The sequence below is a fragment of the Oncorhynchus keta genome, chromosome 9 (assembly GCF_023373465.1).
Source record: "Oncorhynchus keta strain PuntledgeMale-10-30-2019 chromosome 9, Oket_V2, whole genome shotgun sequence".
Lineage (NCBI taxonomy): Eukaryota > Metazoa > Chordata > Actinopteri > Salmoniformes > Salmonidae > Oncorhynchus > Oncorhynchus keta.
Window position 1 is genome coordinate 11,472,741 of NC_068429.1, and position 18,599 is coordinate 11,491,339.

The 18,599-nt window shown below is 46.0% G+C and overlaps 1 protein-coding gene across 2 annotated transcripts in view; it reads left to right on the top strand.

Annotated features, from left to right (window-relative positions):
- LOC118372034 (uncharacterized) overlaps window positions 1-18,599 on the top strand; it is a 33,754-nt gene that overhangs the window by 1,766 nt on the left and 13,389 nt on the right. Inside the window, exons 1-4 of one of the 2 annotated variants that reach the window (XM_052525148.1) lie at window positions 6,795-7,065; window positions 7,155-7,253; window positions 7,968-8,081; window positions 9,253-9,739. In XM_052525148.1, the coding sequence (XP_052381108.1) occupies window positions 7,216-7,253; window positions 7,968-8,081; window positions 9,253-9,739 (639 nt within the window). In that variant the 5' untranslated portion in view covers window positions 6,795-7,065; window positions 7,155-7,215. Of the gene's footprint in view, window positions 1-6,794; window positions 7,066-7,154; window positions 7,254-7,967; window positions 8,082-9,252; window positions 9,740-18,599 lie in introns of those variants that run through there. The other variant, XM_052525149.1, reaches the window with a different exon arrangement.

The window sequence follows — 18,599 nt, forward strand, 5'->3', positions numbered from 1 at the left end:
ATCATCTATGCAGATGATTCGGCACTGTTGGCTTCCCACCAAAACAAAACATGTGGTTTATTTTTTTTAATGTTTTTATTTCACCTTTATTTAACCAGGTAGGCTAGTTGAGAACAAGTTTTCATTTACAACTGCGACCTGGCCAAGATAAAGCTAAGCAGTGCGACACAAACAACAACACAGTTACACATGGAATAAACAAACATACAGTCAATAATACAATCGAAATGTATATACACAGTGTGTGCAAATGAGGTAGGATAAGGGAGGTAAGGCAATAAATAGGCCATAGTGGCGAAATAATTACAATATAGCAATTAAACACTGGAGTGATAGATGTGCAGAAGATGTGTTAGCAGAGATGCTGGGGTGCAAAGGAGCAAAATATTTTTTTTATATTTTTTATTTATTTCACCTTTATGCTCTCATCCTTCTAGACCTATCGGCTTCCTTCGATACTGTGAACCATCAGATCCTCCTCTCCACCCATTCACATTTATTTAGGTATTTTATGATTGAAATGCCCCTATCTCCACCCTCTCCGAGTTGGGCATCTCCGGCGCGGCCCACGCTTGGATTGCGTCCTACCTGACAGGTCGCTCCTACCAGGTGGCGTGGCGAGAATCTGTCTCCTCACCACGCGCTCTCACCACTGGTGTCCCCCAGGGCTCTGTTCTAGGCCCTCTCTTATTCTCGCTATACACCAAGTTACTTGGCTCTGTCATAACCTCACATGGTCTCTCCTATCATTGCTATGCAGACGACACACAATTAATCTTCTCCTTTCCCCCTTCTGATGACCAGGTGGCGAATCGCATCTCTGCATGTCTGGCAGACATATCAGTGTGGATGACGGATCACCACCTCAAGCTGAACCTCAGCAAGACGGAGCTCCTCTTCCTCCCGGGAAGGACTGCCCGTTCCATGATCTCGCCATCACGGTTGACAACTCCATTGTGTCCTCCTCCCAGAGCGCTAAGAACCTTGGCGTGATCCTGGACAACACCCTGTCGTTCTCAACTAACATCAAGGCGGTGTCCCGTTCCTGTAGGTTCATGCTCTACAACATCCGCAGAGTACGACCCTGCCTCACACAGGAAGCGGCGCAGGTCCTAATCCAGGCACTTGTCATCTCCCGTCTTGATTACTGCAACTCGCTGTTGGCTGGGCTCCCTGCCTGTGCCATTAAACCCCTACAACTCATCCAGAACGCCGCAGCCCGTCTGGTGTTCAACCTTCCCAAGTTCTCTCACGTCACCCCGCTCCTCCGCTCTCTCCACTGGCTTCCAGTTGAAGCTCGCATCCGCTACAAGACCATGGTGCTTGCCTACGGAGCTGTGAGGGGAACGGCACCTCAGTACCTCCAGGCTCTGATCAGGCCCTACACCCAAACAAGGGCACTGCGTTCATCCACCTCTGGCCTGCTCGCCTCCCTACCACTGAGGAAGTACAGTTCCCGCTCAGCCCAGTCAAAACTGTTCGCTGCTCTGGCCCCCCAATGGTGGAACAAACTCCCTCACGACGCCAGGACAGCGGAGTCAATCACCACCTTCCAGAGACACCTGAAACCCCACCTCTTCAAGGAATACCTAGGATAGGGTAAGTAATCCTTCTCACCCCCCTAAAAAGATTTAGATGCACTATTGTAAGTGGCTGTTCCACTGGATGTCATAAGGTGTATGCACCAATTTGTAAGTCGCTCTGGATAAGAGCGTCTGCTAAATGACTTAAATGTAATGTAAATGTATTTAACCAGGTAGGCAAGTTGAGAACAAGTTCTCATTTACAATTGCGACCTGGCCAAGATAAAGCAAAGCAGTTCGACAGATACAACGACACAGAGTTACACACGGAGTAAAACAAACATACAGTCAATAATACAGTATAAACAAGTCTATATACAATGTGAGCAAATTAGGTGAGAAGGGAGGTAAAGGCAAAAAAGGCCATGGTGGCAAAGTAAATACAATATAGCAAGTAAAACACTGGAATGGTAGTTTTGCAATGGAAGAATGTGCAAAGTAGAAATAAAAATAATGGGGTGCAAAGGAGCAAAATAAATAAATTAAATACAGTTGGGAAAGAGGTAGTTGTTTGGGCTAAATTATAGGTGGGCTATGTACAGGTGCAGTAATCTGTAAGATGCTCTGACAGTTGGTGCTTAAAGCTAGTGAGGGAGATAAGTGTTTCCAGTTTCAGAGATTTTTGTAGTTCGTTCCAGTCATTGGCAGCAGAGAACTGGAAGGAGAGGCGGCCAAAGAAAGAATTGGTTTTGGGGGTGACTAGAGAGATATACCCGCTGGAGCGTGTGCTACAGGTGGGAGATGCTATGGTGACCAGCGAGCTGAGATAAGGGGGGACTTTACCTAGCAGGGTCTTGTAGATGACATGGAGCCAGTGGGTTTGGCGACGAGTATGAAGCGAGGGCCAGCCAAAGAGAGCGTACAGGTCGCAATGGTGGGTAGTATATGGGGCTTTGGTGACAAAACGGATTGCACTGTGATAGACTGCATCCAATTTGTTGAGTAGGGTATTGGAGGCTATTTTGTAAATGACATCGCCAAAGTCGAGGATTGGTAGGATGGTCAGTTTTACAAGGGTATGTTTGGCAGCATGAGTGAAGGATGCTTTGTTGCGAAATAGGAAGCCAATTCTAGATTTAACTTTGGATTGGAGATGTTTGATATGGGTCTGGAAGGAGAGTTTACAGTCTAACCAGACACCTAAGTATTTGTAGTTGTCCACGTATTCTAAGTCAGAGCCGTCCAGAGTAGTGATGTTGGACAGGCGGGTAGGTGCAGGTATCGATCGGTTGAAGAGCATGCATTTAGTTTTACTTGTATTTAAGAGCAATTGGAGGCCACGGAAGGAGAGTTGTATGGCATTGAAGCTTGCCTGGAGGGTTGTTAACACAGTGTCCAAAGAAGGGCCGGAAGTATACAGAATGGTGTCGTCTGCGTAGAGGTGGATCAGGGACTCACCAGCAGCAAGAGCGACCTCATTGATGTATACAGAGAAGAGAGTCGGTCCAAGAATTGAACCCTGTGGCACCCCCATAAATAACTGGGGATGAGGTAGTTGGATGGGCTATTTGCGGATGGGCTATGTACAGGTGCAGTGATCTGTGAGCCGCTCTGACAGCTGGTGCTTAAAAGCTAGGGAGGGAGATATGAGTCTCCAGCTTCCGTGATTTTTGTAATTTGTTCCAGTCATTGGTAGCAGAGAACTGGAAGGAAAGGCGGCCGAAGGAGGAATTGGCTTTGGGGGTGACCAGTGAAAAATACCTGCTGGAGCGCATGCTACGGGTGGGTGCTGCTATGGTGACCAGTGAGCTGAGATAAGGCAGGGTTTTACCTAGCAAAGAATTATAAATGACCTGGAGCCAGTGGGTTTGGCAACGAATATGAAGCGAGGGCCAGCCAACGAGAGCATACAGTTTGCAGTGGTGGGTAGTATATGGGGCTTTGGTGACAAAACGGATGGCACTGTGATAGACTACGTCCAATTTGCTGAGTTGAGTGTTGGAGGCTATTTTGTAAATGACATTGCCGAAGTCAAGGATTGGCATGATTGAAGGAGGCTTTGTTGCGAAATAGGAAGCCGATTCTAGATTTAATTTTGGATTGGAGATGCTTAGTGTGAGTCTAGGAGGAGTGTTTACAGTCTAACTAGACACCTAGGTATTTGTAGTTGCCCACATATTCTAAGTCAGAACCACCCAAAGTAGTGATACTGGACAAGGCGGGCAGGTGTGGGCAGAAGTATACAGAATGGTGACATCTGCGTAGAGGTGGATCAGAGAATCACCAGCATCAAGAGCGACATCGTTGATGTATACAGAGAAAAGAGTCGGCCCGAGAATTGAACCCTGTGGCACCCCCATAGAGACTGCCAGGGGTCCGGACAACAGGCCCTCCAATTTGACACACTGAACTCTGTCTGAGAAGTAGTTGGTGAACCAGGCGAGGCAGTCATTTGAGAAACCAAGGCTGTTGAGTCTGCCAATAAGAATGTGTTGATTGACAGAGTCAAAAGCCTTGTTCAGGTCGATGAATACAGCTGCACAGTATTGTCTCTTATCAATGGCGGTTATGATATCGTTTAGGACATTGAGCGTGGCTGAGGTGCACCCATGACTAGCTCAGAAACCAGATTGCATAGTGGAGAAGGTATGGGGAGATTCGAAATGGTCAGTGATCTGTCTGTTAACTTGGCTTTCGAAGACCTTAAAAAGGCAAGGTAGGATAGATATAGGTCTGTAGCAGTTTAGGTCTAGAGTGTCTCCTCCTTTGAAGAGGGGGATGACCTCGGCAGCTTTCCAATCTTTGGGGATCTCAGACGATACAAAAGAGTTTGAACAGGCTAGTAATAGGGGTTGCAACAATTTCAGCGGATACTTTTAGAAAGAGAGGTTCCAGATTGTCGAGCTGCGCTGATTTGTAGGGGTCCAGATTTTGCAGCTCTTTCAGAACATCAGCTACCTGGATTTGGGTGAAGGATAAATGGAGGAGGCTTTGGCAAGTTGCAGTGGGGGGTACAGGGCTGTTGACCGGGGTAGGGGTAGCCAGGTGGAGAGCACGGCCAGCCGTAGAAAAATGTTTACTGAAATTCTCAATTATCGCAGATTTATCGCTGTTAACAGTGTTTTCTAGCCTCAGTGCAGTGGGCAGCTGGGAGGAGGTGCTCTTATTTTCCATAGACTTTACAGTGTCACAGAACTTTTTGGAGTTTGTGGTACAGGATGCACATTTCTGTTTGAAAAAGCTAGCCTTTGCTTTCCTAACTGACTGTGTATATTGGTTCCTAACTTCCCTGAAAAGTTGCATATTGCGGGGGCTATTCGATACTAATGCAGTACACCACAGGATGTTTTTGTGCTGGTCAAGGGCAGTCAGGTCTGGAGTGAAGCAAGGGTTATATCTGTTCCTGGTTCTACATTTTTTTGAATGGAGCATGGTTATTTAAGATGGTGAGGAAGGAACTTTTAAAGAATAACCAGGCATCCTCTACTGACGAAATGAGGTCAATATCCTTCCAGGATACCCTGGCCAGGTCGATTAGAAAGGCCTGCTCGCTGAAATGTTTTAGGGAGCGTTTGACAGTAAAAGCCCTCAGTGCTGAACTTCTGAATGTCAGTAAATGGCTATATGACAATAAGCTGTCACTTTGCTTGGAAAAACAGAGTCCATCTTGTTTGGGTCTAAAGTGAAACAAATTAAATCCCCTGACTTTAAGGTGGTAGTAGCTGACTTAGCAGAAGACTGCATAAGACTGTTAATTATCTTGGACGTGTGCTAGATACCCATCTGACAAGGGAGAGGATGGCACAAAAAGTTTTCTCCAAAGTGAACCATAAAATTAGGTTTCTGGATAAGTGCAATGGGGTCATTGGCAAGGGCTCTTGTTCAGTGCCACTTTGACTATTTGTGCTCTTCCTGGTACAGTGCCCCCAAGATAATAAAAATAAATTGCAGACATCTCAGAGCAAATTACTCAAGATTATTCTTACAATTCCAACACTTCCACATCTTGACCATTCCCACTTTGAAAGCCTTAGATGCCTCAAAGGGGAGGAGAGTCTCAGAATAAATTGTGTCCTGTGAATAAGATTGTTAAGAGTATTTTTTTCCTTTATTTTACTAGGCAAGTCAGTTAAGAACAAATTCTTATTTTCAATGACAGCCTAGGAACAATGGATTAACTGCCTTGTTCAGGGGTAGAACGACAGATTTTTACCTTGTCAGTTCTGGGATTCAATCTTGCAACCTTTCGGTTACTAGTCCAACGCTCTAACCACTAGGCTACCTGCCACCCCATGGTCTCCAGGTATGGTCCCCGGGTACCTATGTACTACTTTAACTTGGTACTGGATAACCTAAACTATTCCACTAGAAGGTGTGAACAAACGTTGTTTGTTTTAGATTTAAAAGTGCTATGGGGAAATAAACTTTTTATACTCAGCTGCCATTCTTTGGAATAGTCTTCCAAAGGATTTGAAATGTATAAAACCTCCATAGCTATTTTTTTTTTAAATGGCTAAATAGTAGTATGTCCCAAAAGTTAGTCGTGAGACTGTAGGATGTGGCTGAGAAGGAAATGCCTGTTTATTTACAAGAGTTTATTTACAAGAGTGTACAAAGCAGTCATCAAGGCAAAAGGTGGCTACTTTGAAGAATCTCAAATATAAAATATAGATTTTGATTTGTTTAACACTTTTTAGTTACTACATGATTCCATATGTTATATTTCATAGTTTTGATGTCTTCACTGTTCTACAATGTAGAAAATAGTAAAAATAAAGAAAACCCTTGAATGAGTAAGTGTTTTTTTCTTCTAAAAAATATATATTTTCCTTTATTGTCTCCTAACCCTAACACCCATCCCCTAATCCCGCTACATGTTCTGAGCTATTGATATGAAAATTGGTGGACTTTGGACACTACGAAAGTAGCTTAAAGGAACGGAACAACCTAATTAGCCTACACGGTACATTTACAACTAGGCCAAACCCTGAGCTTAGTTCAGATTTACCACCAGATTTACCACCACATAAGCCACGATTACAACCAACCCGTAAACTTTTTACTATCCCAGAACTTAATGTTAAACTACTGATTATAAAACATCTGAGTCAAACATTAGATGCTTTATGCAAAACCTTGTGTGATATGTGATAACAATTGTGTCTAAAATTGTAGTGTGAAGAAATATTTTGCTGCTTTCCTAATTAAATATCTTCTGAAGGGAGGAATCTGTAGGTCAGTTGTAACATACTGAAGAATTACATTTCAGAGTTGTTATTAGACTTTGGAAAGACTGACTGGCTTTAGTGTTCAGAAAAAAATGACTCCCCAAGTCCCTTCATGTTTTTGGTATAGTTGTTAAAGTTAGATTCACTTAAGGTTAGTGCTATGTGGGATCCTTGGGACATTCAAAGGCCAAAGTTGAATATGAAGCCACTGTCTGTCAACAGTATCTGTCAGCCGACTCCGCCCATTGAAAAGTTTAATACGCCATTAACATAGGAAGATCAGGGGGGCTAAGGGTGCTGAAGAACTGAGTTCAGTGAGTATGAGTAAATTGGTTTTTGAGGTTGAAATTGTTATTGCGTTGTTGCACATAGAGCATTAATGTATTATGTTTGTGTTGTCTAGGTAGCCTTCCTGATTGCGAGATCTCTCTGAGCAGCATAGTCTTAAAGAGACATTAGACGATATGGAGCTTGAGGGAGACCCTGAAGTCGTGAGTAGGAGGTGAGTCAGAGAGAGGGGCTGTCCATAATAGAGCAATAACAAGACTTCCTCTGTTTTGATTTTATTAGAGGATGTTTTAAGCGATTGATTTTAAGAGACTATATTTTTGACGCTACAAAAGCAGCGTAAAGAAACACAACGTCCTAACTATTCTACATGGTAAATGTACAATACTGTATGTGTCCTACATTGAACTATGCTGCTGGAATCTGGGGTTTTAAAGAATTTAAAACAGCTAACACTACAAAAAAAAAGAGAGCCTTACAATGTTTTCTGGGAAGTGTATAAGACCTGTGAGAAAAGGCAGAGGGTTAATTAAATGATTAGGTTATGGAACCGTCTTATCAATATATCAGAGGACAGAATTAAAAAAAAGTTTTTAAACTGAGATAAAACACACAACTACCACTGGAGAAAGGAAGTCAATTACTAGTTAAATAAAGGTATATTTTTTATTTTTTAAACGCTGGAGATGCAATAATAAAATGTATCAATTAATCAAATCCATCAATCATGTACAACTATCTGAGGCCAAACCCTGAGCAAAGTTCAGTTTTACCACTGATTATAGTCCAGAATTACAACCAACCCATAAACCTTTACAATCCCATAAATTAATGTTACACTACGGATTATAAAACATCTCTGAATCAAAAATGAGTTGCTTAAAACAAAACCTTGTGATATGTGATAACAATATTGTCTGAATTGTAGTGTCAAGGAGGAGCGAGTTGAGTCACCTGGTCTCAGCTGCCTGTCTATGAAGAGTAACAGGTCAATGTTTGAACCCATTCACTTCAGAGGAGAAACCATGCACCCGGATCTAAGGTGAGAGGTTTGAAAAAGGCCAGACTGCAACACTACATAGTTTCAGCCCGGTCGCACCAACTAGATATAGGATAGTACACGTTTTTTGAGCACAAATGGTCTGTTCACACCAAAATAATATAATCAGCTCTATCATATGAATCCGCATCATGTGACATGGAGGAACGTATCATATCATGAGACATGGAGGGATGTAATCATGTCATGTGATATGGAGGAACATATATCATGTGACATGAGCTGCATTCCGAACACGCAGTCCTCTCAGTCCTCAAATTAAGTGGATACTTCTGATGACGTATCATAACATATGATGAGTTGACAGTTGCAGGGCAAGGAGCGAGGGAAGAATTAATGAATTTTAAATGGACCACCCTTGCCCGGAAATTTGTCACTTGTTCATCCTACAGTTGTGTTTTCAGTTATCATGGAAAAACCAATAGCTGTTGTGTGTGTTTATATGCGCTACAGTCAATTATGATTGCTTTTCATATCTAGGCTGGAAGACAAAGCATCCGCAGACATCGAATACTAGCCATCCAAACGATATCAGGTCAAATGGAAAATTACAACGTATAAGTGTGATGTTAGGGAAAGTTATATGAGCTAGCTAACGTTTCCAAAAGCTAACCAAACAAAAACATCATTACTTTTACGATACGTGTTTGTGCGGTCATGTGCATCAGGAGCATAATTTCTGACTGTTTTTACTTACATGTTGACTTCTCCATATTGATGTTGGTTTTAAGTTTCGGATTACTTTTCTTAGCGGATGTACAATCATCGCAAATTGAATTATGGGGCGTTTCAGGATAGCACACTCGATCACAAACGAGGGCTGTTACGTTGCCAACTTCCTTTGCTTGGCTAATTCTTTGGACCGACGGCAAAGATGGCCGCGTGAGTTTCCCGAAGGGCATAAAGTGAGGGTGTCTTTTACGTGTTTGAAACGCAGCCATAGAGGAATGTATCATATCATGTGACATGGAGGATCGTATCACACCATGTGACATGGAAGAACCTAAAAAAATATAATATAATGTTAATTGGTGCGACCAGGTTGACCGTTTTGAAGGAAGGCAATACACAGTTAACTCTGTCTGTCTGTCTGTCTGTATCTCTCTCTCTCTCTCTCTCTCTCTCTCTCTCTCTCTCTCTCTCTCTCTCTCAGGGCCAGTTTGCTGACTGTACATCAATTCAGATGCCCTTTGTGTTCAGATGTGATGACAAACCCGGTCTCCATTCCCTGTGGACACAGTTACTGCAGGCAGTGTATCAGCACACACTGGGCCCAGCCCGGCCATGCAGGAAACTATGTGTGCCCCCAGTGCAATAAGAGATTCAGAGCCAAGCCTGAGCTCTACGCTAACGCAGCCTTGGCCAAGGTGCTCCACGAGCTCCAGCAGGCAGGCTTCAGTCCTGCCCTCCCTGCTCTGGGCTACGCTGGGCCCGTGGATGTGGCATGTGATATATGCTCTGGCCAGAAGCTGAGGGCGGTTAAGTCCTGTTTGACCTGCACTGTCTCCTACTGTGAGCCTCACGTCAGGCAGCACTACACCATCCCAGCTCTGCAGAGACACACCCTGGCCGATGTCATTGGATACGGTGGACACAAAGACCACCATGGTATCACTGGAAAGACAGAGAGAATCAAAGAGGTACTGTCATTAGAAATATAATATTAGACATGACTACAAGCACTTATCTGGGTTGTTCCACCAATCGAGTACTTTTTGGGTAGTGTAATTTGGTCATTTAAATGTTTTTACATTTTAGCATTCGGTCATAAAGGCACATGAATAACTTCAATAATCATGTTTTCCCATCACAAGAGGTGAAATAAATAAAATGACTGTAGTAAGTGGCAAATAAAGTAACATGTTTGACCATAACAGGGTTGATGTTTTCATCTTAAATCGTCCATAAATCCACTTGTGACAGGGCCAGGGGTAAGGGAGAGGGCCAGGGGTAAGGGAGAGGGCCAGGATTATGGGAGAGGGCCAGGATTATGGGCCAGGATTATGGGAGAGGGCCAGGATTATGGGAGAGGGCCAGGGGTAAGGGAGAGGGCCAGGGGTAAGGGAGAGGGCCAGGGGTAAGGGAGAGGGCCAGGGTTATTGGAGAGGGGGGCCAGAGCAGCGAACAGTTTTGACTGGGCTGAGCGGGAACTGTACTTCCTCAGTGGTAGGGAGGCGAGCAGGCCAGAGGTGGATGAACGCAGTGCCCTTGTTTGGGTGTAGGGCCTGATCAGAGCCTGGAGGTACTGAGGTGCCGTTCCCCTCACAGCTCCGTAGGCAAGCACCATGGTCTTGTAGCGGATGCGAGCTTCAACTGGAAGCCAGTGGAGAGAGCGGAGGAGCGGGGTGACGTGAGAGAACTTGGGAAGGTTGAACACCAGACGGGCTGCGGCGTTCTGGATGAGTTGTAGGGGTTTAATGGCACAGGCAGGGAGCCCAGCCAACAGCGAGTTGCAGTAATCCAGACGGGAGATGACAAGTGCCTGGATTAGGACCTGCGCCGCTTCCTGTGTGAGGCAGGGTCGTACTCTGCGGATGTTGTAGAGCAGGGGTGTCAAAGTCAAATGGACGGAGGGCCAAATAAAAATTTAGCTACAAGCCGAGGGCCGGACTGTTCGAATGTTCATTGAAAAATTTTTAAATGACGCATATAGTCTAGTGAACCTAATTGAACCTACTGAAAACCTAACAAATATATTCCAATATGATCAGATAAATAAAGCAATATTTTCTTATGGCTCTGTCAGTAATCTTTAATTTTCAACAGACACAAAAGACAAATTTCCTTTATATAAAAATCCCCATAACATGAACATTAAATGAAAGAAACCGGTATTCAAGGCACCATCAGTAGCCTATATTTTCTATTTTAGCAAAAGTGGGCTAAATTTACTTCAAAGAAAAAAACAATAATAGCAATTTTCTATCATCCACTCAACTGAAATATTTTTAAAATATAATTGGATTGAAATACAATAAAATAAAGTGCAAAAATCTATTAATCAAAAACAACACTTTGTTTAAGGAGAAGTAACATGCAGTGAAAACAAATATTAAACTTTAACTTTTAAACTTGAACTGAGTAAAAACTCTAAATATGTGATTGCACAGTAATGTTCACTTGTTTGAGGTTGAGGGTGATACTTGGTGGTGTCCCATCTTTTCCACAAGTTCATCAATGTTCGGGGGAAGGCTCTGAGCTGAGGAAATCCTCAGAATTGAGTGGAGGTGTTCAGCAGTAAGTCGACTTCTGTGTGATGTTTTGTTCAAGTTCATCAAAGAAAACAGTTGTTCACACAGGTATGTGCTGCCAAACATAGACAACGTTTGAGCAGCCTGGATGCGCAGCTGGGGCATTGTGTCGGGGAGGAAACGGGCGAACTCTGCAGCACCCACTGCCGCATATTTTGCCCTCAGTGCATCATTGCATTGGAGGTCAATCAACTCCATTTGGAGGTTTGGTGGTGAGCTTTCCACGTCAACAGCAAATGGGTTACCGAGCAGTTCCAACCTGCTTTTTTGTGCTTCAAAGTCAGAAAATCGGCGTCGAAAGTCAGCGGCAAGCATACCTATTTTATCAGCCAACTGTGCGCTCGGGAACGCACTGGTAGAGAGCTTCTCTTTCATGGTCTGGCAGCTGGGAAAGTGGCTCAAATTTTCTTTCCGCATCTGCGTCTCCCACAGAGTCAGTTTGGTTTTAAATGCCTTCACTGTACTGTACATATCAGAGATGACACGATCCCGACCCTGCAGCTGCAAGTTCATTGCATTCAGATGACTCGTAATGTCACACAGAAAAGCCATTTCACACAGAAACATTTCGTCTCGGAGTTGTGTTGTGTCTTTCCCTTTGCTGTCCAAGAACAGACAAATCTCCTCACGAAGCTCGAAACATCTTTGAATCACCTTTCCCTGGCTTAGCCATCGCACCTCTGTGTGATAAGGCAAATCACCATGCTCCGTTTCTAACTCCGTCAGAAATGCCTTGAACTGGCGGTGATTCAAACCTTTGGCTCTGATAAAGTTAACTGTGCGCGTGATGATGCTCATTACATGCTCCATTTTCAAGGCTTTACCGCACAACGCTTCCTGGTGTATGATACAATGATAAGCTGTCAGCTCACCTGTCGCGTTTTCCTCTTGCATCTTTTCCCGTATCTTCGCCACCAGTCCGCTCCTGTGTCCACACATCGCAGGTGCTCCGTCGGTTGTCAAACCCACGAGTTTTTCCCAAGGCAGCTCCATCTCATTTACACATCTTGACACCTCTTCATACAAATCATGCCCCGTAGTTGTGCCATGCATAGGACGTAAAGCCAAAAACTCCTCTGTCACGCTTAGGCTGGAGTCCACTCCGCGGATGAAAATTGACAACTGGGCAATGTCAGAAATGTCGGTGCTCTCATCCACAGCCAAGGAATATGCAATGAAATCTTTTCCCTTTTTCACAAGCTGCTCTTTTAGATTGATGGACAACTGGTCTACTCTCTCGGCAATGGTGTTTCTGCTCAGACTCACATTTAAAAGAGTTGCCTTTTTTCTGGGCAAACTTCGTCACAAACTTTAATCATGCAGTTTTTGATGAAATCCCCCTCCGTAAATGGCCGGGCTGATTTAGCGATCTCTTCTGCCAAAATAAAACTGGCCTTGACAGCAGCCTGGCCTTGTGATTTGGCTTTTTTGAACAGAGCCTGTCGAGATTTGAGGCCTCGTTTTAATTCCTCTGCCTTTTGTAGCCTTTGTTCCATGTCCATATTCTTGTTTTTGTCCGCGTGTTTCGTTTCATAATGTCGTCTCAGATTATACTCTTTCAGTACCGCCACACTTTCTCCACACAGAAGACACACAGGTTTTCCAGCTACCTCCGTGAACAAATACTCCGACTCCCACCTTGTTTGAAACCCCGGTTCTCAGTGTCCACCTTCCGTTTTGCCATTTTTGATGGGTATCTGAAAGTTAATTTTACTGTGATGCTGACAACTGCTGTGCCAATAAATATTGAAATGAAGCAGCCTACTGCTCGGTGCGTCACCGTTGCATTGTGGGAAATGTAGTATTGGTGCGTGTAAAAGATCTGCGGGCTGCCGGCTTGCTGCGGTCTGCGGGCCGGTTCTAATAATAAATCAAGATCATCCCAGGGGCCGTAAAAAACCTTCTCGCGGGCCGGATGTGGCCCGCGGGCCTTGACTCTGACATATGTGTTGTAGAGCATGAACCTACAGGAACGGGCCACCGCCTTGATGTTAGTTGAGAACGACAGGGTGTTGTCCAAGATCACGCCAAGGTTCTTAGCGCTCTGGGAGGAGGACACAATGGAGTTGTCAACCGTGATGGCGAGATCATGGAACGGGCAGTCCTTCCCCGGGAGGAAGAGCAGCTCCGTCTTGCCGAGGTTCAGCTTGATGTGGTGATCCGTCATCCACACTGATATGTCTGCCAGACATGCAGGGATGCGATTCGCCACCTGGTCATCAGAAGGGGGAAAGGAGAAGATTAATTGTGTGTCGTCTGCATAGCAATGATAGGAGAGACCATGTGAGGTTATGACAGAGCCAAGTGACTTGGTGTATAGCGAGAATAGGAGAGGGCCTAGAACAGAGCCCTGGGGGACACCAGTGGTGAGAGCGCGTGGTGAGGAGACAGATTCTCGCCACGCCACCTGGTAGGAGCGACCTGTCAGGTAGGACGCAATCCAAGCGTGGGCCGCGCCGGAGATGCCCAACTCGGAGAGGGTGGAGAGGAGGATCTGATGGTTCACAGTATCGAAGGCAGCCGATAGGTCTAGAAGGATGAGAGCAGAGGAGAGAGAGTTAGCTTTAGCGGTGCGGAGCGCCTCCGTGATACAGAGAAGAGCAGTCTCAGTTGAATGACTAGTCTTGAAACCTGACTGATTTGGATCAAGAAGGTCATTCTGAGAGAGATGGCTGGAGAGCTGGCCAAGGACGGCACGTTCAAGAGTTTTGGAAAGAAAAGAAAGAAGGGATACTGGTCTGTAGTTGTTGACATCGGAGGGATCGAGTGTAGGTTTTTTCAGAAGGGGTGCAACTCTCGCTCTCTTGAAGACGGAAGGGACGTAGCCAGCGGTCAGGGATGAGTTGATGAGCGAGGTGAGGTAAGGGAGAAGGTCTCCGGAAATGGTCTGGAGAAGAGAGGAGGGGATAGGGTCAAGCGGGCAGGTTGTTGGGCGGCCGGCCGTCACAAGACGCAAGATTTCATCTGGAGAGAGGGGAGAAAGAGGTCAGAGCACAGGGTAGGGCAGTGTGAGCAGAACCAGCGGTGTCGTTTGACTTAGCAAACGAGGATCGGATGTCGTCGACCTTCTTTTCAAAATGGTTGACAAAGTCATCTGCAGAGAGGGAGGGGGGGGGGGAGGATTCAGGAGGGAGGAGAAGGTGGCAAAGAGCTTCCTAAGGTTAGAGGCAGAAGCTTGGAATTTAGAGTGGTAGAAAGTGGCTTTAGCAGCAGAGACAGAAGAGGAAAATGTAGAGAGGAGGGAGCGAAAGGATGCCAGGTCCACAGGGAGGCGAGTTTTCCTCCATTTCCGCTCGGCTGCCCGGACCCCTGTTCTGTGAGCTCGCAATGAGTCGTCGAGCCACGGAGCGGGAGGGGAGGACCGAGCCGGCCTGGAGGATAGGGGGCATAGAGAGTCAAAGGATGCAGAAAGGGAGGAGAGGAGGGTTGAGGAGGCAGAATCAGGAGATAGGTTGGAGAAGGTTTGAGCAGCGGGAAGAGATGATAGGATGGAAGAGGAGAGAGTAGCGGGGGAGAGAGAGCGAAGGTTGGGACGGCGCGATACCATCCGAGTAGGGGCAGTGTGGGAAGTGTTGGATGAGAGCGAGAGGGAAAAGGATACAAGGTAGTGGTCGGAGACTTGGAGGGGAGTTGCAATAAGGTTAGTGGAAGAACAGCATCTAGTAAAGATGAGGTCGAGCGTATTGCCTGCCTTGTGAGTAGGGGGGGAAGGTGAGAGGGTGAGGTCAAAAGAGGAGAGGAGTGGAAAGAAGGAGGCAGAGAGGAATGAGTCAAAGGTAGACGTGGGGAGGTTAAAGTCGCCCAGAACTGTGAGAGGTGAGCCGTCCTCAGGAAAGGAGCTTATCAAGGAATCAAGCTCATTGATGAACTCTCCGAGGGAACCTGGAGGGCGATAAATGATAAGGATGTTAAGCTTGAAAGGGCTGGTAACTGTGACAGCATGGAATTCAAAGGAGGCGATAGACAGATGGGTAAGGGGAGAAAGAGAGAATGACCACTTGGGAGAGATGAGGATCCCGGTGCCACCACCCCGCTGACCAGAAGCTCTCGGGGTGTGCGAGAACACGTGGGCGGACGAAGAGAGAGCAGTAGGAGTGGCAGTGTTATCTGTGGTGATCCATGTTTCCGTCAGTGCCAAGAAGTCGAGGGACTGGAGGGAGGCATAGGCTGAGATGAACTCTGCCTTGTTGGCCGCAGATCGGCAGTTCCAGAGGCTACCGGAGACCTGGAACTCCACGTTGGGTCGTGCGCGCTGGGACCACCAGATTAGGCTGGCCGCGGCCACGCGGTGTGGAGCGTTTGTATGGTCTGTGCAGAGAGGAGAGAACAGGGATAGACAGAGACATAGTTGACAGGCTACAGAAGAGGCTACGCTAATGCAAAGGAGATTGGAATGACAAGGACCAGGGGTAGGGGGAGGGCCAGGGGTAAGGGAGAGGGCCAGGGTTATAGGAGAGGGCCAGGGGTAAGGGAGAGGGCCATGGGTAAGGGAGAGGGCCAGGGGTAAGGGAGAGGGCCAGGGGTAAGGGAGAGGGCCAGGGGTAAGGGCCATGGATAAGGGAGAGGGCCAGGGGTAAAGGAGAGGGTAAGGGAGATGGCCAGGGGTAGGGGAGAGGAACAGGGATAAGGGAGAGGGGTAAGGGAGAGGGCCAGGGGTAAGGGAGAGGACCAGGGGTAAGGGAGATGGCGAGGGGTAAGGGAGAGGGCCCAGGGTAAGGGAGAGGGCCAGTGGTAAGGGAGAGGGCCAGGGGTAAGGGAGAGGGAGAGGGGTAAGGGAGAGGGCCAGGGATAAGGGAGAGGGGTAAGGGAGAGGGCCAGGGGTAAGGGAGAGGGCCAGGGGTAAGGGAGAGGACCAGGGGTAAGGGAGATGGAGAGGGGTAAGGGAGAGGGGTAAGGGAGAGGGCTAGGGGTAAGGGAGAGGGAGAGGGGTAACGGAGAGGTGCAAGTTTAGTCATTTTTTACCTTCATACTGGCTTCACATGCTCGTGGAAAATAGGAAACTGGGAAGTGGAAAGTACGACATGATAGTGTTCAAATTATGTTGAAGTCATAACAATTCTTTAACCAATACAATTCTAGCTTGCTTGATAATGTAGCTAACAATTCTAATAATAAAGTTAGCTAGCTTGCTTAATATTGACAATTTTTTTTATTTTTTTTATTTATTTCACCTTTATTTAACCAGGTAGGCAAGTTGAGAACAAGTTCTGATTTACAATTGCGACCTGGCCAAGATAAAGCAAAGCAGTTCGACAGATACAACGACACAGAGTTACACACGGAGTAAAACAAACATACAGTCAATAATACAGTATAAACAAGTCTATATACAATGTGAGCAAATTAGGTGAGAAGGGAGGTAAAGGCAAAAAAGGCCATGGTGGCAAAGTAAATACAATATAGCAAGTAAAACACTGGAATGGTAGTTTTGCAATGGAAGAATGTGCAAAGTAGAAATACAAATAATGGGGTGCAAAGGAGCAAAATAAATTAATTAATTAAATACAGTTGGGAAAGAGGTAGTTGTTGGGCTAAATTATAGGTGGGCTATGTACAGGTGCAGTAATCTGTAAGATGCTCTGACAGTTGGTGCTTAAAGCTAGTGAGGGAGATAAGTGTTTCCAGTTTCAGAGATTTTTGTAGTTCGTTCCAGTCATTGGCAGCAGAGAACTGGAAGGAGAGGCGGCCAAAGAAAGAATTGGTTTTGGGGGTGACTAGAGAGATATACCTGCTGGAGCGTGTGCTACAGGTGGGAGATGCTATGGTGACCAGCGAGCTGAGATAAGGGGGGACTTTACCTAGCAGGGTCTTGTAGATGACATGGAGCCAGTGGGTTTGACGACGAGTACCACTGAGGAAGTACAGTTCCCGCTCAGCCCAGTCAAAACTGTTCGCTGCTCTGGCCCCCCAATGGTGGAACAAACTCCCTCACGACGCCAGGACAGCGGAGTCAATCACCACCTTCCGGAGACTCCTGAAACCCCACCTCTTTAAGGAATACCTAGGATAGGATTAGTAATCCTTCTCACCCCCCCCCCCCTTTAAGATTTAGATGCACTATTGGAAAGTGACTATTCTACTGGATGTCATAAGGTGAATGCACCAATTTGTAAGTCGCTCTGGATAAGAGCGTCTGCTAAATGACTTAAATGTAAATGTAAATGAGTATGAAGCGAGGGCCAGCCAACGAGAGTGTACAGGTCGCAATGGTGGGTAGTATATGGGGCTTTGGTGACAAAACGGATTGCACTGTGATAGACTGCATCCAATTTGTTGAGTAGGGTATTGGAGGCTATTTTGTAAATGACATCGCCAAAGTCGAGGATTGGTAGGATGGTCAGTTTTACAAGGGTATGTTTGGCAGCATGAGTGAAGGATGCTTTGTTGCGAAATAGGAAGCCAATTCTAGATTTAACTTTGGATTGGAGATGTTTGATATGGGTCTGGAAGGAGAGTTTACAGTCTAACCAGACACCTAAGTATTTGTAGTTGTCCATGTTGTCCAAGTCAGAGCCGTCCAGAGTAGTGATGTTGGACAGGCGGGTAGGTGCAGGTAGCGATCGGTTGAAGAGCATGCATTTAGTTTTACTTGTATTTAAGAGCAATTGGAGGCCACGGAAGGAGAGTTGTATGGCATTGAAGCTTGCCTGGAGGGTTGTTAACACAGTGTCCAAAGAAGGGCCGGAAGTATACAGAATGGTGTCGTCTGCGTAGAGGTGGATCAGGGACTCACCAGCAGCAAGAGCGACCTCATTGATGTATACAGAGAAGAGAGTCGGTCCAAGAATTGAACGCTATGGCACCCCCATAGAGACTGCCAGAGGTCCGGACAGCAGACCCTCCGATTTGACACACTGAAATCTATCAGAGAAGTAGTTGGTGAACCAGGCGAGGCAATCATTTGAGAAACCAAGGCTGTCGAGTCTGCCGATGAGGATGTGGTGGTTGACAGAGTCGAAAGCCTTGGCCAGATCAATGAATACGGCTGCACAGTAATGTTTCTTATCGATGGCGGTTAAGATATCGTTTAGGACCTTGAGCGTGGCTGAGGTGCACCCATGACCAGCTCTGAAACCAGATTGCATAGCAGAGAAGGTATGGTGAGATTCGAAATGGTCGGTAATCTGTTTGTTGACTTGGCTTTCAAAGATCTTAGAAAGGCATGGTAGGATAGATATAGGTCTGTAGCAGTTTGGATCAAGAGTGTCCCCCCCCTTTGAAGAGGGGGATGACCGCAGCTGCTTTCCAA